The sequence below is a fragment of the Pogona vitticeps genome, chromosome 4 (assembly GCF_051106095.1).
Source record: "Pogona vitticeps strain Pit_001003342236 chromosome 4, PviZW2.1, whole genome shotgun sequence".
NCBI lineage: Eukaryota > Metazoa > Chordata > Lepidosauria > Squamata > Agamidae > Pogona > Pogona vitticeps.
Genome location: NC_135786.1, coordinates 210,172,254 through 210,199,451, shown reverse-complemented (window position 1 = coordinate 210,199,451; position 27,198 = coordinate 210,172,254). Strand labels below are relative to the sequence as shown.

Genomic DNA, 27,198 nt, shown 5'->3' with positions numbered 1-27,198 from the left:
ATGGGCATTTATCATAGCATGTATTGGACTTTAGGTAAGGGTGTGTGGGTAGGTAATTCCAAAGAAGAATGTGGTTATCAGAACATTTGCAGATCAGAACCTCTCTCATTCTTTTATTGTTACAGCTGAACTCATGGTGGATCAAGTTGTTTTGATGCTTTCCCTTCTCTCTTTTGTAGTGTCTGCAAGTTTGAACACTGGAATAAATGGTGCCTACTCCCTAATGTGCTCTAATAGAGTTCAATTGTTGTCATCTCTGATTTTGCTGAGCTCTCTCTATTGATAGTCATCCTGATGCCAAAAGGAATCCACTGACTATCTTACATAATCAAATTTGCACTCAGATCCTTCAACAAAAGCAGTCAAGGATCACTAACTTGACAAGCCAAAGAAGATGGAATCAAGTGAGTAACTGGATTGTTGACAGGGTGACTGTATTTGCTCATGTTTCTTGGAGAGCACCCAAAGTAGTCAAGTAGCAAGGTCTAACCTTGCATAAATACAGTATGACATGCCACTCTCCTCCTTTTCACTAAGGGAAATGGAATCTTAGACCATGGCTACTAACATAAACATGTGACAACTGTTTTGATGTCTCAGAAGGGTGAAAAATATATTGGGTCAGGATGACCCTTCCGAAACCTCAAGGAACTCTTGGAGTGAATCCCAAATGGCATACCATGGCAACAATTTACAAATTTTGTTACCTCATTCGGACACTAAATCCTGCCTTCTTTTTTACTCTGGGACTGGGGAATTTCTGTGTCCTCTCATCCAGCCCATGGCATCCCTTCTCCTCCCCAATATATCCTCTTTCACCCCCACCCCCAAATCTGGCTACATTTGAAGTGAGCCTATAGGTATCAAGGAAGCCAGGGGTTCATCTGAATCAAACTTCTTATTTGATTTAAACAGGTGGTGAATCCAGGGCAGTAAAGCCAGAAATATTTGTTGGCTGCCTCAGCTCTCTCTCCCTGTGAGCTTCTGAGAAATTGGCACTACTTCTCATGAGAAGTTCATCTGAGGTAACACACGTGAGGTAGCTTACAACGGTCACTTAATGAAAAGAGGTGAATAATCAACATGATCCGGAAATCAGAAGAGAGTACAATAGACCAATGTATTCTGTTAAAAAAGCATGCTCTGACTGGTTTACATAGCAGGTCAAGATTTGGTGAAGACTGTTATATTAAATATAAGACATGGCATTAACAGGAAATTCCGTTGTGCTTACTCATTTGTATTAAAATACCAAATACAGCTACTGAGCATGTCAAGGCACAAGCTGTAAGAGGTGTGTTTGTTACCCAAACACATTGTAAAACAGGGAATAAGGAATGTGTACAAAAACAAGCCTTGAAACTCACCATCATGAAAGTGTTGCACTGAGATAGCCCCCCTCCATGCTATCTACTAATATTATATGCTAATTTATATTTATCATCCTCTATAAAAGGGAGGACATTTCTCCCTAAAAATGGTAGAAAAATTAAGTCTTCTGCATTTTCTGCTTGGCTATAATATTCAAAAGATACCTATGCTGGCTTTGTTTTAAATAAATTGGTACATGTTCTACATTTCAAAATCCAAAATCCACAGATGGGCAATACTTTTATTAGAACCAACTCCAGCAGTGTGTAAGCTTTTGAGTTTTCTAGAAGTTCTCATTAGTGGTAAAAAAAAAACAAGGAAAGCATGGGAGAACATAAATTTGACTGTATGTTGTTTTTGAATTTCTGTGCTTCCCCCCCTCCCCCCACCTTTTACCACCTAACCTGAAGTCTTTTGCTCGGAAGAATTTAAAAACACCCACACTATTTCAGCATTCTATGGTTGTGGAACTGTAGTTGATCCTAATAAAAGTCTTGCCCGCCAGTGGATTTTGAATTTTGTTTTGCTCTTCTGGATCAATGCTCCTAACTGTTTTTGTTGTTGTGTTTGTGGCTGTGACTATATCTACACATCAGATGATTAATCTCTAATGCACCTCTGTTTGAGAATATTGTTGTTTTCTGCCCCAACAAACAAATACTGAACAAACCCAGAAGTATGAAGGTTTACATACCCATTTATCATCGATGTCTTATTTCGTTTACTGAAAAAGCTGCTGTATGTTCAGAAATGGAGCAGTGATCTCAGGCTTGAAGTAAGCGAGCAGCTGCCTTGTGAGGAATGGTAAGTGATATGAACATGAATGGTTCTTCTCTCTCTCTCTCTGTCTCTCTCTCTCTCTCACTCACACAAACACACACACACACACACACACACACACACACACACACACACACACACAGAGAGAGAGAGAGAGAGAGAGAGTTGCTGCTGCTATTTGTGTCCTATACAGGGGAAGAACTGAGATCAGCACCAGCAACACATAAAGCAAACTCCTTTCCCCCATGTATCTCAAGTTTATAAATGAACAACAAGCAGAGCTGGGCAAAGTTTAACTCTCTTTTTTTGGGTGGCAGTTCCTAGAAATGTGCCAGCCCTAGACAGACCTGCAAGTTAGGAGGTATAGGAATTTGCAGTTCAAGTCTGATTTTCTGGATTCTGGAAACATCTGTCACAGCTACAGCCAAACTGCCTTTTCAGGGTTCCTTATATTTCGTAGGTCTCTTAGTACCTGTGGTTTAGGTACTTGGCTGTAGAGCCAGAAGTTAGGAGTTTGATTCCTCACTGTGCCAGCTGAGTTGAGCCAGCCTGGGTGGCCTTGGGCTAGCAGCACAGTCCCAGGAGGCCCCCAGAAGAAGGGAATAGTAAACCACTTCTGAGTACACTCTACTTGGAAAACCCTAAAAAGGGTCAACATTGACTTGATAGGATGATGAGTGTACTGTGTGTGTATGCATATCTATCTATCTATCTATCTATCTATCTATCTATCTATCTATCTATCTATCTATCTATCTATCTATCTATCTATCTATCTATCTATCTATCTATCTGTCTGTCTGTCTGTCTGTCTATCTATCTATCTATCTATCTATCTATCTATCTATCTATCTATCCACTCCGTCGCGTGGATTGGATCTTACGACTGCTTGGTCTTCTGACCCTGCAGCACAGGCTTCTGCGGTTTAGCCCACAGCGCCACCACGTCCCTCTACATACATACATACATACATACATACATACATACATACATACATACATACATACATACATACATACATACATACATACATACATACATACATACATACATACATACAGGGACGTGGTGGTGCCCGTCGCTTGTCCCAGCTCCCGCCAACCTAGCTGTTCAAAAGCATGCAAATGCAAGTAGATAAATAGGAACCACCTCGGTGGGAAGGTAACAGCATTCCGTGTCTAAGTCGCACTGGCCATGTGACCACGGAAGATTGTCTTCGGACAAAAGGCTGGCTCTGTGGCTTGGAAACGGGGATGAGCACCGCCCCCTAGAGTCGAACATGACTGGACAAAAATTGTCAAGGGGAACCATATATATATATGCATATATACATACCTACACACACATATAGTGTATATATGTGGGTTTGTGTGTGTGTTTATACACACACACAGTACACACATCATCATCATATGCCATCAAGTCAATTTTGACCCTGATGTGTGTACTGTGCTATAAACAAAGTTTCCTATTATGGAATTTCCATTATGAATTTTCCATTATGGTGCTCAAGTCTTGAAGCACTTGCAGTGGGGTATTTTACACAGGAAGCTGACTTGAAGCAATCCATTTCCAGAGCAATGAGAAGAGTCAAGGCTAAAGCTAAAAGTGAGCAGAAGACCTGGCAGAAAAGAATTCATTCATGAGCCAAAGGTTCAGAGTCAAAGTAGCAAGACTGTAGACAGAGTTCAGCAGCTGGGCAGTCCCTTGACACAATAAGTCAGGGATCACAGAGTATGATTGCTTGAGAGTGTTAATGTCCAGATTTCAAAGCTGTGATATGGAACTAAAGACACTTAGAAATTAATGTGATTTAAACTGTAATCATATATAAACCTTCTGGGGAGAAGTCCTATTTAACACAATGGAACCTGCTGTTTTGCTCAGCAGGCACACGAGCACTGCGCTGTCAACTTAATGTGAGTAGAACATCCCTCAAGACCTCGTTGCTCAGACCTCAGAAAAGTTACATTTTTGGAATATAGCACTCATAACCCATCTCTCTCTCTCTCTCTCTCTCTCTGTGTGTGTGTGTGTGTGTGTGTGTGTGTGGAATGGGTCCTAAATAGGGTTAAATGAGTTGCTAACCACTGCATGAACAGAAAGGCTGGACTATGTTGGAAATCCAGGGCCAGCTTATTAAGCACACTTTGGAGTTTTGGAGGAAATTTTGTCTCTTGTAGATGAATCCCAATTATTGGTAGAAAACTCTGCTCTGCATTCCTGAGAGGAGGAATAACTATTGAGAGGTCCTCTCCTGAGGTCCTTCTTTGCTGCAGCTACACCAGGACTAATGCTCGGCTAAATCAGGGCTGAACTAGATGCTGCAGAGAGCACATCATTAGAAGCAATAACTTCTTAAATCTCAAAAGCCATCTGTCCACAACTTTTTCTCAGCTCCCAAAGCTTGTCAACTAGCTTGCTTTGTTTTGTGATTGGTCATCAGGAATTAAACAGTGGCTTAGTTTAAGGTTCATGGAGTGCTAACATGTTTTCTTCTTCTAATGGTGTACTTATAGTGTACAGTCTCCTTAGCTTTGGACTTCCTTATTTGGCTCATGGACCTTAGGGTCTCAATAGCAGAGTGATCAGTTCAAGATCAACAGCACAAAAACAAGTGTATAAACAACAAGCAAGCATGGCATCATCAGACACTCCTGCTGTGTTCCTGGAAGTTCACCTACCCTACTATCCTGTTACCACTCATCGACATCACCTTTTCGCCTATGCATGAAATACACCATCCAATATGTGGTGACTGCGAAAATCTCATGATGACACCATCTGTTTGGGCCACAAAAGTGCCTCTTGAGTGCAAAATTGCTTTCTTTAGAGATCTCCCAAGAGCCTTTGATCTTAAGCCATGCATGTAGAACTTGGAAACTTTACAGAATGTGCCAATGGCTTCATATAGACGCTAACAGCACTGCACCCCACATGATTATATTGGTTCCTGCTGGAAAAGGAAGGAGCTAGCCAAACAAGTTATAATGGCAGGCACAAATGGCAAACTCACAGAACGGCAAACTGTGAAGCAGCAGGAGAGACGTTGATGCTAGACGAAAACAGCTGTGAGGACCGGATTCCTTGTGAAGTGATTCATATAACTACCATAAGGGATATGAAACATTCTGGAAGGCCCCAACAGCAGCCATATTCAGGTGCCAGTAACCATGTCACCCACACTCCCAGTCATTGCATGATTTCCGAGGCCAGAAAAGTTACTTTCTGGATTACAGGTATGAGAATTCCCCAGACAAAATCCATTACTGCCCAGAATCCCCCAGCTATGCAACATTATTCCCTATGGATGGAGGGGCACAGTGCCCCCTCCTACAGGGATGGGAAACCTGATAAAGATGCTCCCCTGCCCTTTACCTATATTCCTACTTTGTTCGCTTTGTCCTTGCAGCAACTCTCTGAAGGGAGTTTAATGGACTGCTACAGCCTGGAGACTTATCTCTGCAATCCTTCTCCAACAGTCTGACCATTCCCACCATACCAGCTCTCACTGCCAGAGAGTGGCCGTCGCTGTTGTGCTCATTGAGGTGCGTATCACTCCCAGGTGCATAAAACATCTCAGCACAGAAGAAATGCTATTTGAATCTCTTCTCTGACTAATTGTAGCAACACTCCGTAAAACAATAAAGAACTTACCAAAGCCCGCTGATCAGATGTCTTTACCTCCTGGTTTGAATGGATTCAAAGACTAGTCTGAGGCAAGGTATAACACAGCCCAAGAAACTGAACAAGAAAATAACTTAGGCCAAGTGTTCTGTGAGCAGCAGCAGCTTAAGAAGTTAATGAATGTTGGAAAACTATGAGGCAGTCAAAACAAGGAACAAAGGGGTCAAGGAATGATTCTCTATTCCTAAAGTCAAAGAGCAGCTAGAAGGAGCTTACAGGACACAGCGCAGCCATGGGGACATGGCTCAAGCTAGCCAAGCCCTGCCTCCTTGTTATTTTTTCCAAGCATCATGGTTATTTTTCCAACATTTTTAACTTCACCCCTACTTCCATGTGACTTCCACGTGAATTCCAGCTGCTGGGTTTATAATCATACCAGCACTTACCAGGTACAGGAAGAATAAGAGAGAGAGAGGTTTCAGTTATTGCCCACTTCATTTTTTGTCCCTTTTAAGAACAAGAGCTTTACAAAATTAGCAGAAATAACTTGAAATTGAAGCTGAAAGAGAAAACAAAATTGCCAGATTTCCTATCATGGCAGTGGGCTTTGAATGCTCAGCTCCTGATAAATTTATAACAACAACAACCATCTTAGAACTGCAGAGCAGGAAGGGACCCTAAACAGATCATAGAGCTCCTGTCAAAGACGCACGGTGGGGCATTGAGCTTCCAACCTCTGGCTTCACAGTCAGATACCTAAACCAATGAAGAGCAGTTCTAGTTTTGCTGAAATCAGCATGCAACCACATTGGTTGAACTGAGTTGCTACCCACCCTTTTGTCCTGACAGACTCCTCTTTTTCACTGGCAGTATGAGACAGAACATGACTGTTTCCGTGTTGGGATTAGGAAAACTGCCTGCATTTCCCTAATGCATATTTAGGGAAATCACAAGACTAATGTGATTTATTCTTGAGGAAGACCTTTCTAAAATCCACATATCTTCACATAAAAAGAATGGTTGGAAAACTCCTTGAAATTTTTGAAAAACTGTATTTCGAAAGAAGGTAACATATTCATCTATCTTAAACCTAGCCTTACGAGAGTCAAAGCAGACATGGAGTCACTGTCCTGGAAATGCATTTACAGTATTTGTTATTTACTGGCAAGAAAACATATGTCCTGACCTTCTGGTGTTTATATACACACAGTGCAATGGGCTGCATTTAAATTCAATAACATGTGAGAACATTACAATAGATATATAGATATACATGAAGATCAATAATAATGGAGTGATGTTATACATAGCTCAAGAAGTTAATCCTTGTCTCAACAGGAAGGTCTTCACCATATCACAAAATGCAATCAAAATAGGCTGCCAGCTGACTCTTTTGGGAAATGAAATTTCTAAGTTCTGTTTTGGCCACCGAGAAGGCCCTATCTCTTGTCCTTATCAACTCTGCCTCCATCATTGCTGAGGAATGGAGAAGAAGCTTTCTATTGGATCTTGCTGTGCAGGCTAGCCAGCCTGGGAGGAGGTAGTCCCCAGGACACACTGTACCTCTGCCATTAGTGCTTTAATCCTTGTCCTCACAACAAGGTTAAAAAACAACAGTGATGAGTGAATTCTTAGATATTTTCACACCCTGTAGAATTTCCAGTGTACTGGGGGTTTGTAGTAGGACTAGCATTGCTGTTATGATGAGATTTAGGAGCTAGGTTTAATGTAATTTACAAATATTTCCCACACCCACTGAGAATCACAACCCCCTTCTTATACAGGGTCAACCTACAATAATAAAAAGTGTGTGGCTTTTTTTTTACTTGGCATGATGGCTTGCCAGAAGATGGCACACACCTTTTATTGTCACAGCATGTTATGATGGCTGAGACAAAAAAACTACTTAGTCACAGTGTACAGTAATGGTCAGAATCCTGTTGGTGATTTACACTTGTGCAACTTCAAATGTGTAACTCACCATGGCAAACTGATACTAACAAATTATAATTAAATCAACAGATTTAATTATAATTTGTTATAATTAAATCAACAGATTTTTAATTAATGGCAGTTTGCCACAGTGAGTTATGTTGTTTAATTTAATGATGATGATGATGATGATGATGATCATCATCATCATGACAGTATGCTGTCAAATCAGTTCTAACTTATGGTGACCTTTTCTAGGTTTTTCGAAGTACATAATGGTTTACCATTCCTGTCTCCTGGAAATGTTCTAGGATTGTGCAACTTGCCCAAGGCTACACAGGCTGACTCATCTCCTGAGTGGGAGAATCAAAGTGCCAGTCTCAGACTCCACAGCTGTGTACCCAACTCATTCAGTTGTCCAGGCAGCTGATGACTTGCACACACATAAACCACCAATAGGCAATTTATTGATTGATCTTTTAGTTGGATACTTTTCATCCAAGATGGATTCTGGCTTTTAAAAAAAGCAAAACCAGAAACAAATTGTGAGTGACAAGTGGCTAAAAATTGAGGTCTTCAGGAGATAATGTCACAGAAATAGTAAATCAGTTCTATGTGGATCATGCTACAAAATGTAACTCTAGGAGACTCAAATGTTTTATCCTTCTCTGTGAGGATTACAGAATGTTACCCTGAATTGTTCCTGGAAACAAACATTAACCAGCGCAGAGTTTGCAGGATCATGTTATGTGATCCATTGTAAGTGCACACAGAGAGCAAGCAGTCCAGTGCAGTTAGCGTAGTACTAACCCTGTAATTTGAAATAAAAAGCAGGTGATTAAATGGTATGATCATCTGAAAGCAGTAATAGACACAGTGAAAGACCCTGACCATCAAAACCCAACGTGAACCAAGCCATATTGAAAAACGATAGTTTTTTCCCCCTATGATGAACTAAAATCACACTGAAATACGTGAGATAATGATCTGAAGTGAATGAACATCAGATATAGTTTTCCATTCAAAAAATCAGAAGATATCAGAGAAACATTTGAAGCCTGGTTTTAAAACTGAGGATTCTGAGAAACATTCTCTGGATTTAGCATTGTTTTCAAAGGTTTTTCAGCTTTTAATTCTACATGTTTTCAATAAAGGAAATAGCACCGGACTACAAAGTTTCAGGTATAAAATTGCACAGAACATAGTCATACCTATGAAAACAGTTATATCATCTTTACTTCTTGAAACTGATTGCATAATAATAATTTGAGATGGCTTATAACTGGAGCTATATCTAGTTGTAGGAAATTCTATTCCTCCTGTATTGCAGCAATAACTGGTATTTTAAGCCTGCAGTAGATACAAGCATGACGAAAAACCAAGTGATGCCATGAATCGGGCCTGCTAGTGTTAGGTGTTGTGTGCCAGAATTCAAACTTCACAAAGCTCTTCTCACCCTTCAAAATATGTCCACAAAGCATACTGAGCAGGGACAGAAATCATGCACCCAACACCTTATGCTTGCAGTGCTTCCTATTGAATGGCAGCAACACAAGGGTGGCCCAATACATTTTGCCTGAAGAGGAGCAGCAAACGGCACCTCCCCACTATTCCAGCCAAAGAGCATAGCATTCAAAGGTAATCAACCAACTTACTTAAGCATCTTTCCTGCCCTTGAAAATATTATTCTCTATTCTTTCATGACAGCTAAAACTTGTTGCTATGTGTCAGTCACCTCACTCAGCCTAATGGTTAGGGTCGCTAGATCTCAGTGTGGTGGCAGAAATCTTAAGGAATCACTATGCTATGCTTCCCTGGTTCCCCAGGCAGGGAGATAAATCTCAGCTGAGCAGCACTGGAAGAGGCAAAGGCTAGTTGTTTATGGCGGTGGCTTTAAATGTGGCAACCATCTTAACTTATTTCCAGCTGTCACCAGGGCTCCCTGGCTTGGAGCTCACACAATATTGTTCTACCATTATGCCATATGTAGCACAGTGGGGAATACAGTACTAGCATCGTGACTCATAAGCCTTCTTGTTGTACAAGTTCTGATGGCAGCAGCAGCGCAGGACCTGCAAAAACAAGAGTGGCAGCAGCAGCAACAGCTCCATGAGTATACAGTAGAGCATCTTCAAGTCCCAGGAGCAGCACAGGGCTGGTGAAAACTCTTTGTGTGTCATGTACACACCTAGCTATGTGGAATTCAATCCCTAGCACAAATGGCAAAAACTGTTGCATCTGTAAGGTGCATTTTATCATCTGTCTGGCTATCACAACATGTTTTTTTGGCCATGCTGTCTGATTAACTAGTTTTACCCAGATTCTGGGTCTATTTACATATGTGATTCTGCCCATTTTTACTAGAAAGTGTTCCAGGGCTCTTCTTAACCCTTGCCTTTCTTACCATGCTGAACATTGCAAAGGCCTGCCCAGTGATTCAAATAAGGTCCGCCTCTTTTCTGAAATTTCTGAGAATGTATTGCTGCTAACCTGACCAGCCTGCTAACCTGACCATCTAACAGATGGTGCTAATTCTGGTTATGCTTTAGTGTGTCCTTTGGCCAAATACTTCAGTGTGAGGCAAGAGAAAGTGATTCAGTGATTCAGTTACCCTTCTTTCTAGAGTGGGTTAGTGCTAATTGTGCCAAAGCCTGTAATACATTTATGTCATAAGAGCTACAAATGTCAAAATGGGTGCTCCCCTTGCTATGTTATTGTACGTAAAAGCAGGCTTGCAATGTTTGTGACTTGCCAAGTGCAAGAAAACAAAAAAAAGCAATCTAAACTCTGTTATGATGGTATTTCAAGAGGGGCAAGAGGTTGTTGTAGTAAGAATAAAGGATAAATTTGCCAAATGGAGAACAGAAACCAATGAGGAAACTGAACTACGCCTTTCAATTTCCCACATTTTTAGCAAACAATGGCTCTTACACAATTCTCTTGGTCTGAGTTTGAAGACCATGGGAGATCATTAAATCTGCTTACTTCACAGAACTCTTTTGTTGTGCAAAATATATCAAATGGATAACAATAAGATATTCAACTATTTGTGCTTCTGTTTCACATGATAACCACTCCCATTATTCCATGATACACTGAAAATAGATGCTGGCTACAATTCTAGTATTTCCATCTCATCTAGTAGGTTTAAAAATACTTTTAAAATAATGAATATATTTCTTACTCCAATAATTGTTTTCCACTTATGGCTATCTCTGAAGTGCTTTTTGACATGCATCGACAGTGAAAGCTACCTTGCATGTTACAATGAATGGGAAAACCTGCAGATCAGACCACGCCCATACATTTATTTATTTATTTCATTTGTACCTTGCCTATCTGGTCTTGCGACCACTCTTTATTCATTTATACTGGACTGTATATTTCAGAATCAATGTTTGCATTCTTTCTTTCATAATAGCTCAACATTTTTAGCAGGTTGATGACCGTTTCATTGAGCCGGCAACCGGGAGACAACAGATGCTTCTGCTGCTGCTTTTTTGCTAAAAACTAAATTAATATCTACCTAAGTTCATGATGGCACTTAACCGCCTAACATGATCGGAATCACATGGATATTGAATCTTGACTTGGCCCCCTCTCCATGATCCAATTCAGCCTCTTAATTGGCTCAAACAAACATCGGCAGACCTAAAATAGCTGACTGCACAGCTCAGTGGCTTATTTATCTAGAGGTTGGGAGTTCAATTCCCCACTGTGCCTCTTGCAAATAGAGCCTACCTTTGTGGCCCCTAGAAGCACTCTTTGTGTAATATTTTCGCGAAGGCTTTCACGGCCGAGATCTAATGGTTGTTGTGGGTTTTTCAGGCTCTTTGGCCATGTTCTGAAGGTTGTTCTTCCTAACGTTTCAGCAGTCTCTGTGGCCGGCATCTTCAGAGGACAGCTGTCCTCTGAAGATGCCGGCCACAGAGACTGGCGAAGCGTTAGGAAGAACAACCTTCAGAACATGGCCAAAGAGCCCGAAAAACCCACAACAACTCTTTGTGTACTCTATACTTAGAAACCCTTGAAAAGCATTGCTGTAAATCAGAATTAACTTGATGGCACATGTTTATTATTAACATAGAAAACCAGAAAGATCCTCCACCTTCTTATTTGATCTAATCATGCTGCTTCATTTGTATATACAGGATATTGATGGATTGTTGGCTAAACTTTTGGTGGAAATCTATTTGAGCAGAATATCTGGTGGGAAGAGGTCACATGGCCTATTTCTCCATAATACAGATCAAAGCTCTGCTAAATGATAGGAGAAGTATGAACTCCTCCTACATTTATCTTATATATAATTTATTAAAGGTATCCCTAACCCATATACAGAATAGTGTACAAGATATGTGAACAAATAAAAATCTGCTATAATATACCATTAAACATTGGAATAAACATTGGGATAAAAACCAATCAGAAGCCTACCAATAGCAGAGAGAAATAAGCATATGCCAGCATAACAATGTCAAACCACATGTCAAAGGAAATGCAAACACTGCAACTTTTTCCTACCAGGATGCAATGCCTGCAAAATTCTTTGCTTGAGCAACCAGACTGACAAATGAAGCTTGTGTTTACCTCCCAAAGACTGGTAACAAAGGTAAAGCAAGGGAATTCTCAAAGCATAGAGGGCAAAATCAAAGCTTTTCCACTTCTGTTCTAAACCATTTGGGAGCACAAAAGGAAGGTCCATGGCCATTTAAATTTTCCACATTGGCTCAGAGTGAAAGGTTACTGGGAGTTCTGTGGAAATTAAACTGGTGACAGCTTCTCGCACAGCCCATCCCACTCAGCACTTATGTCAGTGTCAGTTTCTCCTATCTCATATGTATATATTTTTAAAACAAGGTAGCCGTAGGTTCAACCAGTAGGTACTACAGTGGAACCAAGGCAGTTCCCAGAAGGCTTCCCTACAGTACTCAAACCCCAAGCTTCACACACTATCTTTCTGAACAGGCAAAATCCAAAGAAAGAAAACAAAACAAGATGCATCCATGAAAGCTTACATTAAAATATAATAGTCTTTAAGGTGCCATGTGTTGTTTTGTCCTTTTTTGTTGTTTCTTTGGATTTTGCCTGATATGATTGCACAGACTAACACAGCTAGTTCCTCCAAAAGTTTCTGAACAGGTAACTTTTGACTAGAACGTTAGATCAGTAATGTTTGCAGATAATACAATTAATATATCTGATGACATTTTGAGTGAGTGTACATCTTGTGCTGCACGGTACTATTTCCAAGAATTTACTGACACGAACAGATTTGCTCAATAAAATTAAAGCAAAAACTTCCCGCAAAATTCTTCCTGCCACACAAATACTAGTGCCAAATCCTCATTAAATGAAAAAAGGGCAATAATAATGGCCTTAACTCAGTTAATCATAGGCAATATTTACTTTTCTGCTCCAAATAATGTTCTACAAGAAATCTTAATGGATTGCAGGAGCTCATGCAAATTTATGTTTCCTCCATTATCTCAGCAAGTCAGCTAATGCCTTTGATATGTGAAGTCATAAAAAGTTTATCACCCATCATAAAAGGCATTATAAATTATATTTTCCAGTACTTTATTGATAGAAGTTGTGTTCAGGCTGATTAATTCTGCAAACATTCATCTCTGCCGCTTTCTGTCATATCAGTCTGTTTGTCCACCTACCTCACAGCAGACTATGCTGTGCTGTGGCTGCTCTCCAGAATATTTGTCAGTGTCTTCTCCTTCAGTTAACTTGATTCTTTTTGAACCAGAGATGTTGAATACTGAACCTGGAACCTTGTACATGGAAATCATGGAACTGCTGGGCAAACTGCCCCAGGACTGCAAATGGAGTAGGTGGGTTAACAACACCCATCTTCTGGCTGTTTCTCCTTAATGTCCTTGATGTTCCCCCTCTCTTCGATTAACATTAATTCCTCTAAAGAGTTGCAGATGGTTTATATGGCTCTCCTCCTCTCCATTGTACCCTCACATCAACCCCGAGAGGTAGGTCTGACTGTTCCAACAGTAAGTCCAACACTCCGATCCCAACAAGATATTAATTATAGGATGAAGTAGTGCCACACGGCATGTCCTGATTCTGTAAAATGGTTTGCTTTCAGCTCTCAGGTGTGGTAGAGGATTCTATCCCATCACCAGTCCTGAGGTAAGATCCAACTGATTTTTACATCAGTCAACTTCCGTGTGGAAAACGGTGGTAAGGGGTACACTCTTGTTCGTTGCCAGAGACAGAAAAATATTTTGGATGTTCTCCAACTTAGCAATACTGTACTGCCCTTCCCAACGTGGAACATGTCATATGAGTGTAAGGAAGAAAGATAGCTTGTAATAATATTTAAATATTATTTATTTACATTTAACTGGGATATTTTGGAAGTTGTAGTAATCTTTCACATGTCTGGTTAGGGTGAAGCACAAAAATCCCTAATGGGGTGAAGAATCCCTAAAAGATTTAAATAAATGAATTTCAGGTGAACCAAGTGGTTTTGACAGGGAAAAAAATTAGTACAGGCAACTTCAATAGCAATGAATTATACAACGGCCTTTCCTTCACAGCTTGTACTCGCTATCAAACCTTGGTGGTCCCTTTACAGGACAGTGTAAAGTACTATTGCGCATTTGTTTATGAAAGCAATGGCAAAAGGATTTCAGATGTGGTTACTCAGAAATTAATTCCTGTATTGTTAATTCCTTAATGTCCTATCTAGTTTTGTTTGTTTGTTGTTTGTTATTATGTATATGTTGTTCTGTTTAGGTTTTTACATATACACAATCCATAGTGTGGTGCACTAATGGGGCGATATCTAAATCTCAGAATTAAATAAATAAATAGTCTATCCACATTTATGTGTAACAGTCAATGTCTCATTCTTTCCACAAGGTGGAGCAAGTTCACTGAAAGAGGAATAAAGGAATGTGGCAAGAGGTTTTCCACTATTCTGCTTTCAAAGGTTTTGTCTTCCTCTGGATGGTAAACAGAATCATAATACAAGGGAATGGAATACAGCCCTAATTTGGTAATATTTTAAGAAACAAACCTGGAATCATGGCATGGAAAATTATTTAATGAATTAATGTCCTTTTATCAGTTTCCATTTCATCTCCTCTTAGCATCATCTACTTTGTTTCCTAATTTGAGGCTGTGTTGTTGGCCTTTTAAAAAAATTCTTACTCTGATTTAGAATTTCTACTGAAGTGTAATTGTTACAATATTTTTGTTAGAAAGAATTTTTTTCTTAGCAAGAAATATTAAAGGTGTTAATGAAATCATAGCCTGTCAAACTGCAATAACTCAGGCCTGGAGAAATCTAGAACAAGAATGTTGTGGATTTCCTCTAGAAATGCAAGCAATTTGCAGAACCACCTATCCTTTCCTCTTTTAATTGTAAGAAATTCCTCTGAAAGTTAGAGGAATTTCCTGTGAAAGTTGCTTTAAAACTTCATGGAAACCAATGGAGGGTGTGTTCAGGTTGTATGCTAAAGAAGTCTTGTCAGTATTACAAATGAACTGAACATTGCCTCAAAACATGCCCAATAATTTCCTGCAATCCACAGGAGTTCTGAAGCAGGCAGGCAAGGCTCATCAGGATAGACAAATTATTATAGAAAGGGACTTCTTCCAGGTAGGCTTGGAAACCACTGTTGCTAAGCTATCCCATCAACTTACTAAATCTGCAGTCTTGTTATCTTCCTGTGTAGAGTAAGACTGTTTTTTAATGATAGCATGTCACTGTCAGCTGAAACCACATTATTAGTCTTCCAGAGGTGTGAGTCCAGCAGACATTCATATTGAAGCAGTCATACAGTGGTGCCCCGCTTGACGACAAATCCACTTCACGACAATGTTTTAATGGGCAAAATCCGCTTTGTGACGATCGGCTCCCTGCTTTGGGAACCGATTCTTCGCATTACAACGATGAAAACAGCTGATCAGCGGGTTTTCAAAATGGCTGCTGGGTGTTCAAAATGGCTCCCCGTTGTGTTCAGGACAGATTTTTCGCTGCACAGGCATCGGAAAATGGCCGCCCTATGGAGGATCTTCGCTGGAAACTGACGTATTTCACCCATTGGAATGCATTGAACCAGTTTTCAATGCATTTCAATGGGCTTTTTTATTTCGCTTGACAAGGATTTCGCTCTACAGCGATTTCGCTGAAACGGATTATCCTCGTCAAGCGAAGCACCACTGTACTTATAAAACAAAGCCTGTGTTTATCTCCTGATGACCATTCACAAAACAAAGCTAGCTAATATGCAAACTACTGCTTCTTCTGTGACCATCACAAATCCTTCTCCATTTAGCATGATGTCATGCTAAGATATGGTTTGATTTGAAAGATAGCTTTTACCGACAAGAGAGGCACACAGAAACAATTAACACAATGTATATTTTCCCTATGCACCATGTTTTATAGTCTCCCTCTTCTAACAGATCCACATTATACTCATTGCATCCAGTGATGAAACTTCAAGTGCATGGAGTAAAAATAGTTCATATTTTTTTCTTCAAAAAGGACAAGGTTGCCATGTAATCCTCTCACTTACCACAGCTCTTCTGAGCACATCAGTCTAGAGCAATATGGCAGTAATGCAAGATGACATTTCAAAAACAAAAGCTGAATTTTAAAGAAACCACTGTGAGTTCTTTATACTGGCATTTATCATTTCAAAGATGAGGCTCTATATGTGGCAGATATATCTGGATAAGGCTGAAGCCCCAGCTGTTTATTGTCTTTTAGTTTTTGTACGATAACTCTAGCAACTTCTTCTCCTTGGCTATCACTAGTATCAAGCAGCTGCCTGACTTTTGAGGTCCTTGTAGGTTTGGTGCTGATGAGTTCATAGTCCTCTCTCATGATTAAATCTCGTGCAAGGAGGGCATCCAAAGACTGGTTCAGACAAGCTTCTGTCATTTGGTTGACTATTTCTTCTCTTTTGTTCTGAATCCACTGGTGAGCTACAGCCAGCCCATGTTGTGGCACAGTTTTCAATGTAAAATCTAACAAAAATAATATTAAAAATGGGGTTGACAACATTCTAAAAAATATACAAGTTATGAAATGTGACTATCTACTTGACAGAGAACTGCCTATCTGAATCTCAAGTTACTAGGTTAAATTCATAAACTGAAACAACCATATTTTTCTGTGTATAAGATGCCCCCATGTATACGACGCCCCCCCCCCCACTTTTCTAACCCAAAATTAAAAAATCTAAGCAGGGTTTAGCAAATGTAGGGGGAAAGGGATCAAAGTACTGCAGGATTGCTTTGATCCCTGCTTTCTCCCTTCGTGCTAAGGCCTGGGGGGCTTAGCAAAAGGAGAGGGAAAGGGATCAAAGCAATCACGCAACTGCAGGGTTGTTTTGATCCCTTTCCCCTTATACAACCAAGGGATTGCTTTGATTCTTTCCCCCCTCCTTTTGTCAAGCCCTATGGGACTTAGCAAGCAGAGGGGAAAGCAAGGGATCAAAGCGATCCTGCAGCGCTTTGATCCCTGCTTTCCTTTTGCTAAGGATTAGCAAGTGGAGGGGAAAGCAGGGATCAAAGCCCTGCAGGAACAAAGGGATCAAAGCCCTGCTTTCCCCTCCACTTGTTTTTGTACTCTCCTCAGCTTACTTCCATGTATAAGACAACCCTCAATTTTTAGTCTAAAAATTTTAGACAAAAGTATAATCTTATACACGGAAAATACGGTACTTAGTTTATGGATTGGTTAAAATACATTCTGAAAATAACCTTCATTTTTAGTTTACAGATTGGTTAAAATACATTCTCAAAATAACCCTCATTTTTATCTGTACCATTTTTGACAGGTTGTCGTGTTAAGACTAAGGTTTCCCTCTAAGGTGCACAAGCATGCATGACACCACCCCTTCTGTGCAGGGCTCCTCCTTCTCTGCAACCCACAGCAATTGTTTCCAGCCCCTTTGGTTCCACTGGTGACAGAACTCTACACAGAGGAAGGGGAGTCATGCATGCAGGGGGAGAGCAGAGTTGTGTGAGAGAGGGGCAGAAGCCCACCCAGCAGGGCTGAAAATTAGAGGGAACATTAGTTAAGACATTATAGTTAAGAGAGTAAAAAAAAACTGGTAAGCATTCATCACATCCTCTCTTAGAAGGATGACTAGTCTGCTCCTACACTATGGTCCAAATAACTTTTTTTTTTTTTAAAAAAAGTCATTCCTTAGAATGCAGCTAAATAGAAACTCTGTCATGTGCAAAGAAGTTTCACCACAGAAACGTTGCAGTTAGATATATAAATTTATCCCTAGAAATCAAAAGATGAAAGAGATACAAATGTCCATGTATTTACATATGCTGTAACATTACCTAAAAAAATGTGTAAGTCTGATTTAGATACTCTGCATATGGTGATATACTTCAATAGTTATTAATAAAAACCTGATCATATGAGTGCAATGCAATGATTCCAGGAATCTACCTGAATTGTTTCCTGCTGGCTGAAGTTTGTGTGGTGCCGAGTTTGATGAATTAGAACTACTTCTGTTTGATGAGGAAGAACTCTGGAAAGATGCATTAGGTAGAGTATTCTGACACAGTTCAGTGATGCTGTGTAATGAGCGTGGTTCACCTAATGAGTCATCACTACCTTTAAAGAAGGAAATGTGTTTTGTGGTTAAGAAGTGACATAGAAAAATACTGAACAAATCTAGAACCAACATGTCAACTTGCTATCATGCCATCCAGGATCCAAAGAGCTATTCTGTTTACAGGAAACAGTTTGGATGCCCACAGGGTCCCCCTGACCCCAGCCTTCAGAAATATCACATGCTGCTTTAGAAACATGGACTTGCTCCATGCCTTGTGACATGTATTCTATAAAATGTCCAAAGAGGAAGATGCTGTGAAGGTGGGGTTGGCATTCATTTTCTTAAGCTAGTGATACTCCTGGCCTAGTGACCATTCCCATTCAATTATTCTACATAAGAGAAACAGCCAATGAGGGCAGCTGTCTCTTCAAGTGGCAATGAAAATGTCTACTTTTTGAAAGGAAGACAAATGTAAGGAACAATCCTTCACCACCTTGTATCATAAATGTCTCCAACCTTGCAAAAGTCTATTGAATCTATCTCACCACAGGAATGCGCTTTCAGAATCTGGGGACTAAGTGCTTTGGCATAACTCAATTGTCATTGCTGCAGTAAGCAAGAAACAGTTAGAAGGAAGTTCAAACCAGCTTGTTCAGAGGTGGTCAAACAGGACAAACCAGCTGTATTACTGCTGCCCTTAAAGCTTTCTGCTTAAAACATCTACTCCTTGTTCAACCAGTTTGTATTCCTTCTTTTGTTTTGTTCCCACAGATCTCCTATGTAGGACAATGAGGGAGTGTTTTTTCAAGCTCTGCGTGATTAGTTTGGCTTTGTAGGCAGACAAGCTTACTAAACTTTGTTGGTTATCCTGGACATTGCAGGCCAATGATATTTGGAGGACTATACATTCTACACTTGGAAAATAGCTGCTCCATACTAAAAGAAACTTTCATGCCTAATTACCATTACCTAAAGCTGTTTAGACCAAAAGCACTTACCTCCTGAAAGGATATTGTATTGTCTTGATATACTTTGTAGAACCTGAGAATGTCCATCACTTTGGGATGAAGAATCACGGTTTTCCTGGGATGAAAACAGTCAAAGAGAGAACACAGACTGAGTAATAACATTTCCCTCCCCTCCCCACTGCCCTGTTTTCCCACCTCTCCTGTTTGCAACCACTGAGACCTTGCGCTCTGCACAAAAAGCAATCATGTTAGCAATTTAGTTTGGAACCAAAGGCTAGTCCTCAGGGCTGAGAAGGACTCTAATCTGAAGCCCAGAAGAACTACAGCCAATCAATATAGACTACAGATAGGAAACCTTTGGTTCTCCAGATGTTCTTGATTACAGCTGCCACAAATATTTAGTACTGGCTGTGCTGCCTTAGGCTTTTAGGCGTTTAAGACAGCTCAGTGGTTTAGGTTTCTGGCTGTGTAACCAGAGATATGGAGTTCAATTCCTACTGTCCCTCCCTAAGAGGAACTGGACTTGATGATATATAGTGACGCTTTCAGCTCTGCAGTTCTAAAATTATTATTATTATAGAATATAAGACCAAAACAATGGCAAGAATTCTGCTGAATGTTGGTACATTGAAATGCTTTGCCAATGTAGCTCCCAGTGGTAATCACCTGTTTGAACAAATGGAGCTTGCCCCAAACCTAAAATCAAAGTAGTCTGACACTAATAGGATCCTGTCCGAAGACAGACAAATTTTGCCCACTCTAGCATCAACAAAACTAAACTAGATGTCCTAAAGTTTTGTCAGTTGTACCTCTATCTTTTCCCTTTTCCATTCTTTATTTATCCATTCTTTATCGTACAAGTGTCATGTGATCTATAACTTGGAACATCATAAAATGGCCAGAATCCTATTGGCACTTTACATTTGCATTATTTGTGATAGTAAATTTCCACCATTAATGAGGTGTTGGATGCATTGTTGGGTACAGTTGTTGTTGTTTAGTTGTTTAGTCATGACCGACTCTTCGTGACCCCATGGACCAGGCCCTTTTGTCTTCCACTGCCTCCCGGAGTTGGGTCAAATTCATGTTGTTAGGACAGTAGGAACACCTCATTAAGAAGCAGCAATCTCTCCCCATGTTTTATATAATCTCCCTTATGCAAGTGTAAATCATCAATACGCTCCTGTCTAATACCTTTAGCCACCTCTATTTTGTGACAAGAACAAAACCAAAACAAATTCCCATCAATGGCCCTTGCTTCCGGGGTTTTGTTCTGAAACCAGTAACACTTGGGTGGGTTAATGCTGTTCTCAACATGTAGCACGTTCTCATCTTCTATATGTATAGCAAAGTCTGAAATAAGGATCCTGTTCTGATTGTAGACTGCAGCAGGATAACAGCTCAGCAGCAGAGCACATGTTTTCAGTTTTACATTTTTGCAAGTTCAGTCACTGGTGTCGCCAGTCCAAAGGGTCAAGAAGAAGGTTATCAGAAGGACTCCAGCCGAAACCCTGGAGAGCTGCTGACAATTAGAGTGGAGTGGACAAACAGCATCGTAACAGCCTTATCCAGAGCCAGACAGTGTTTCAACATTTCTGAAAGAACAGCTGCCCCAGTAAAAATTTTGCCTCAGCTACCCAGTGTACCCATTGCCCTACTGTTATACATTCATTCCTCTCTGCACCTAAAATTGTGATTGCCTAAGTATGATAAAGTCCTGAAAAATACAGCTGATGAGAGCATTGCAAAGACTACAACATGGCTTGTGCAATACATTTTTTTAAAGTTATACATTTATGGTTTTATTTGATTTGTGTTATTGTAATTGATGAAGATGGAACTGCCAACAAGTACTGCCTTAAATATTGAGACATAACAACTGGCATTAGAACACCCTCATGCTTAATCCACAGATCTGAAATTTAACCACTGTTTTCAAACAAAACTACAATAAAAATGTATCTGCAGTATCTGCAATTCCAGATATTTAAGAGAACTACAATAACTGTGTGCTGTCAACTCAATTCTGACTTATGACAACCCCCTTTCAGAGTTTTCCAAGCAGGGAGTACTCAGAAGTGGTTTACATTTCCTTTCCTCTGGGGGCACCCTGGGACTGTGCAGCTTAACCAAGGCCACTGAGGACGGAAAAGCAACAAGAAAAAAATCCCCTTGTTGCCCCTTCCTGTCTCCTCCCACTTCCCAGAGGAAGTTTTCCATTTGCCTTTTTTAAAACAAAACAAAACCCTGATGAAGTACATATGGGCTATCCTAAAACCACGCCCATTTTCTCATCCCCTTCAAAGAACCAAAGAAGTGTTTAATCTGCTATTATCCTGAAATGGCCCTCTTCTTAAGACAATTGACAGGGGAAGGCTTGCTTTTGGTTTGTTTCCAGTGATCATAACACGCTGGAAATGAACCAAAACTGAGGGATTCTACCTGCACCAAGAAAGTAGAAGCTCTGACAGATGTGGGTAAGAACACTCTTGGGGCAAGCTGGTTCACTCGAGCAAAGATATTGTCCAATTGCCATCTTTATGAGTGAACCAGCCCATTCCTGCAGTGAGTCAAGCAACAGACTAAATGCACATGTAGAGTCTCTTAGTCTTTTAGTTTGCGCAACTGGGAGCTTCCATCCACCTTAGGCCTAGGCAACAAAATAAACACATACAATTGTTGCTCCTAGGTGTTACTCCTTTCCTGTAAAAAAATAGGCACTAAACCTTGCATAAGGAGCATAAAGGACATAAAGGACTAAAATAATCTCTCTCTCTCTCTCTTTCTTTCATTTTCTTCGTCTCCCTCACACATATGTGATGATACTCAATTACTTCATGACAATTACTTCATGTAATCATTGGTTCCAGATGTGAAATTCCTTACATAAGAAGGAATTCTTTGACATGGACAGATTATATAGTATTTGCCCTAAGCAATGGCTTAAAAAAAAGAAACATGTTTCACTCACAGGTCTTCATGTTTCTGCACAAAAGCCATTTAAAATATTTAAGGCTTTAGTCATTTCAATAATATTTCTTGCATGCTCTGGGCATATTCCCCTGCTGGGTTTTTATTTTGGTTTAGTAAAACCAAAACAAAAAGTCCTTTTCCTACTTCTGCATTCCACTAGCAGTGCAGATTCAAATTCGCTTCCTCAGTAAATATGAAATGAAAGTAAGGCTGAGACACTGCACTCTCCCTATTTTTTCTTCATGCAACTGAGATAAATGGGCCAAAATTCTGTTGCAAAGTTACATAAAAGGGGCAATCTTTAGCAGCAAATGGCCTTAAGTTAAGAAATATCCACACATAATATCTGTTGTATACTGAATCATGCAATTCAGTGTACCACTGATAATATCTTAGGAGATTTCTTAACTTATAGGACCTCTCACCCAAAATATGTGGCCAATTACTGGTCCTGGAGATTTCCAGAAATTGTGCTTTCTTTCTTTCTTTTTTTTTTTTTAAACATCAGGGGCTCGAATGGCAGTTCTCCTGAGATCCCCAACTCTCCAAAACACAAAAAAAGCAAAGAAAACCAGAAATCCCTCCCTAGACATTCTTGTTTTTAAATGATTAGAAATGACCATTTTGGGGCACAATGTGGTACACAGCTGGTTAAGTGGGTACAACTTTGGCCTGAATTCTGCTAAACATGGCCACCTTGTGTTATATTAATGAGATTTAAATTAGTTCTAATTTGGATCCAGTCCTGAAGAATACAGGAAGTTGCCTATGTTAAGTTAAACCATTGGTCCATCAAATTCAGTACTTTTTTCCAATCTTTACCTGCAGATGGTGAGGACTGAATTAGGGACTTTCTTCATGCATAACATGTGCTTGACCAATAAACTAAAGGCATTGTGCATAAAAGTATGAATGAAAAAATAACTGTACCTTGAGAATTGTTGATATGTACTATCAAGTCATAATTGACTTATAGTGACCCTAATAGGGTTCCCAAGGTAAGCGTATTTGAGGAGTGGTTTTACCAGTTCCACCCACCAGTAAGTTCCCATATCGGAGCTGAGGAATCAAACCCAGATCTCCTGAGTCCTAGTTCGTTACTTTATCCACTACACCACTGGGTAGCCACCCTGAAAACAGGTCTTTAAATTTCTCAGCAGTGTGACAGAAGCAACATTGAAATGAACATGAAATATCTGAGTTTTGAAAGTGTCATATAAATACAGAGAGAAAGAAGATGATGAAGAAAATGACACAATTTCTAATACTACTAACAGGAACAATAAAAACAGGAAAATATTACCTCTTGTAGACTATGATTTAATGGTATATTTAGAGACATTGACTCATCATTTGATGTGCTGCTAGACAAGTGTAGACATCGCCATTCATAATGAGACTGAAAGAAATATTAACACAATTATGTCAATCGAGAAGGAACTATGGCACCAGGGTACATAACAGTTATTCAGCTCGCAGCTTCAGCTACATACTAATCATGTCTTTTTATGGACAGAGAATTTTTACTTGTGTATTTTTGTATTAGGCTACCATGAATACTTACTTTGGCCTTCTTTAACTGTATCACTGCCTGAAGCATAGGTATCTCATCAAAATTTCTCAACACAGGTTCAAGCTCGATTAAGCATTCTGAACAAATTTAAAAAAGGGTAGTCAGTTTTATAGCATTAGATGTCTAACAGGAAAACTATTAAATGATGAGATCACATTTATAAAAAGAAGACCTATGGAGATGCCCCACAAACCCTCTTCTAAGGATGTTCCTGTACCAACCAATCTCTGGTAAAACAAATAGGATTTTCTTTTGTGTATTTATTTTTATTTATCTTACAAACTGCCCTTCATCCACATGAGACTACAAAGATAGTCTGTGTGACATTTGTAATCATTATTTAATCAGATGCATTTATAATTCTGATTGTGGGATTTCAAAAGAAAATGTGTAATTGCAAATTGAGACACATACAAACTCTTTGGCCAGCAAACTAATAAAGAAATAATCAAACAGGGCATAAAATTATATTTGAAATTTCACAGTGGAGAAAGAGGAATATTTTCATTGGTTCAGGAAAGAAAATCCTAGTCCTGCTGTTCACAACAGCCAAGCAACAGCAGAATTTACTGAAAATTTATTATTATTATTTTAAAAAAACATACTACATTCAAGTTTCAGGACTATCACTTGTTATGATTCAGTATTACAGGGTACACAAACCCAGCATTGTTGGTCTTCTTTCCTCTCCCTAGGACAAGCAGCTAAGCCCCAACAAATGTCATTGACTAAACCTTAAAATATGTATTACACTATTAATTGGCAAAGAATGAAAGTCAAGACTTTTAATATTTTTATAAGTGTTCTCCCAGTGGGTGATGTTCTAGATTATAACTCCCATTAGCAGCAACATTTGGCCCAAAGCCATGGAACTTATGGCCCAACAACTGGAAGTACTCTGACTTCGGTTGGTTGCCTAACAACTGCATAAGAGTATGCCACATTTCCTGGTCCCTTCTTTATCCAAACAGTGTTTGAGGCTTAAACACCAAATTCATGGTCATGCCAAACCAAGGGTTCCTCATTGGTTCTTATACAGTCATGGCCAAAAATATTGGCACCTTTGCAATTCTGTCAGAAAATGCAACCCTTCTCACAGAAAATTGTTGCAGTTGCAAATGTTTTGGTACTCACATGTTCATTTCTTTGGTTTGTATTGGAACAAGACAAAAAAAAAAAAAAACAGAAGAAAAGTCAAACCTGACACAATCCCACACAGAAACCCCAAAATGCATTGGCCAGAATTATTGGCACCCTGTCTAAATTGTGAGAAATAATTGCTTTTCAAGCATGTGATGCTCCTTTAATTTGTATTTAGACACCCCAGTCACAAGTAAGAGGTGTAATCACACTTCCAACCAGTTAAGATGGAGAAAATTTGACTCAGCTTTTGTGTTGTGTGTGACACTGAGCATGGAGAAAAGAACGAAGTGTAAAGAGTTTTCTGTGGATTTGAGAGAAGAAATTGTGGAAAAACATTGACAATCTCAAGGCTACAAGTCTATCTTCAGAGATCTTAATGTTCCTGTGTCCACTGTGCAGAATATCATCAAGAGGTTTACAGCCCATGGCACTGTAGCTAACCTCCCTGGACTTGGACAGAAGAGCAAAATTACTGAAAAATTACAATGAAGGGTTGTTCGTATGGTGGATACAGAATCCAGATTAACTCCCCAACAAATTGAAGCTGATCTGCAGACACAGGGTACCGTGTCAGCTCGCACTGTCACCATCTGAATGAAAAGGGACGTTATGGAAGGAGACCCAGGAGGACACCACTGCTGACACAAATGCATAAAAAAAGCAAGACTGGAGTATGCCAAAACCTATGTGACAAAACCACAATCCTTCTGGGAGAACATATTGTGGACAGATGAGACAAAAGGAGAGATTTTGGGAAAGGACATCATGGCACTGTTTACAGAAAAAGAAATAGGGCATTCAAAGAAAGGAACACAGTCAAACATGGTGGAGGTTCAAAGATGTTTTGGGGTTGCTTTGCTGCTTCTGGCACTGGATGCCTTGACTATGTGAATGGTATCATGAAATCTGATGATTATCAAAGAATTTTGGGGCACAACGTAGTGGCCAGTGTCCAAAACCTGCGACTCCACCAGAGGTCATGGTGTCTTCCAGCAGGACAATGACCTGAAACACACTTCAAAAAGCACTCAGAAATGGTTACAAACAAAGCGCAGGAGAGTTCTGAAATGACCAGCAATGAATCCAATAGAATACATGTGGAGAGTTCTCAGAACAGCAGTTGGGAGAAGGCATCCTTCAAATCTGAAGGCCCTGGAGCAGTTTGCAAAAGAAAAGTGGTCCAAAATTCCAACAGGGAGGTGTAAGAAACTCATGCATGGTTACGGAAGCGATTGATTTCAGTTATTTTTTTCAAAGGGGGTGCTACCAAATATTAAGTTAAGGGTGCCAATAATTTTGGCCAGTGCATTTTTGGGTTTCTGTGTGGAAATGTATCAGATTTGACTTTTCTTCTCTCTCTCTCTCTCTCTCTCTCTCTCTCTCTCTCTCTCTCTCTCTCTCTCTGTGTGTGTGTGTGTGTGTGTGTGTGTGTGTGTGTTCCAACGCAAACCAAAGAAATGAACATGTGAGTACCAAAACGTTTGCAACTGCAACAGTTTTCTGAGAAGGGTTGCATTTTCTGAGAGAATTGGAAGGGTGCCAGTATTTTTGGACATGACTGTATGTCTCTTTGGAATGGAATTGCCTTGGAATTGAGTCCATAGAGATTAATAGGATTTATTCTCAAATAAACTGATATAAACTCAGATAAACTCACCAGCCTTGCTACTGAACAATCTTTACAAGAACAAAAATAGTATGAGATAATATTTGATTATACAGACAAATGAGAGGAAATCGTAAGATTTCTCTTTTTTAAAAAGACAGTGGACAATAAACACTGGTGCTACCAATCTGAAAATACAAAAATGTTGGAAAAATGTCTGCACATGGCCCAAAGAAGCAAGACGGCAATTATTATCTTTTGGGTTTTGCACTGATTATTGCAAAATGAAAGGAAGCAGAAGTGTAGCAATAAATAATTCCACATTTAGCATGTGATAGCAGACAAAGCTTGCTATTGCAAATAAACAACAATTAAATGAGTACCAAATTTTTCAGAAGAGGGAAGAGACAAATATTCCTGGAAATCTAATAAGATAAATATTACCTAAGCATTGCTTAATATTGTTGTATAGAATACTGAAACAAAAACATAATGGAGAACTTGAATAGTCCGAAACTGAGAAATCTCAAATAGACAATTGCTCAACTTTAAATCAATACCCTTGGTATAAATCTTCTATTACTGGTATATGTTCACTACTCTAACATGCATCTTCTAGTGCTTTATATACTCTGCACAGTAGAACAGAGAAGAAATCATTTCAA

The 27,198-nt window shown here is 39.6% G+C and overlaps 2 protein-coding genes and 1 long non-coding RNA gene across 4 annotated transcripts in view; 1 reads left to right on the top strand and 2 right to left on the bottom strand.

The window, feature by feature from the left end:
• LOC110090236 (Y+L amino acid transporter 2) overlaps positions 1-5,891 on the bottom strand; it is a 29,332-nt gene extending 23,441 nt beyond the window's left edge. Inside the window, exon 1 of one of the 2 annotated variants that reach the window (XM_020813821.3) lies at positions 5,810-5,891. The gene's annotated coding sequence lies outside the window, so the exon portion shown is untranslated. Of the gene's footprint in view, positions 1-2,065; positions 2,202-5,809 lie in introns of those variants that run through there. The other variant, XM_020813820.3, reaches the window with a different exon arrangement.
• Positions 180-1,455, top strand: LOC144589269 (uncharacterized). The gene is made up of 2 exons (XR_013545306.1): positions 180-404; positions 916-1,455. It is a non-coding gene; the product is annotated as an uncharacterized LOC144589269 (long non-coding RNA).
• Positions 5,892-14,047: 8,156 nt separating the features above from the next.
• RIPK2 (receptor interacting serine/threonine kinase 2) overlaps positions 14,048-27,198 on the bottom strand; it is a 38,783-nt gene continuing 25,632 nt past the window's right edge. Inside the window, exons 7-11 of the mRNA XM_020813813.3 lie at positions 23,776-23,861; positions 23,515-23,610; positions 19,269-19,353; positions 18,162-18,329; positions 14,048-16,717 (exon numbers count right to left, since the gene is read on the bottom strand). Of these exons, the coding sequence (XP_020669472.3) occupies positions 16,380-16,717; positions 18,162-18,329; positions 19,269-19,353; positions 23,515-23,610; positions 23,776-23,861 (773 nt within the window). The 3' untranslated portion in view covers positions 14,048-16,379. The remainder of the gene's footprint in view (positions 16,718-18,161; positions 18,330-19,268; positions 19,354-23,514; positions 23,611-23,775; positions 23,862-27,198) is intronic.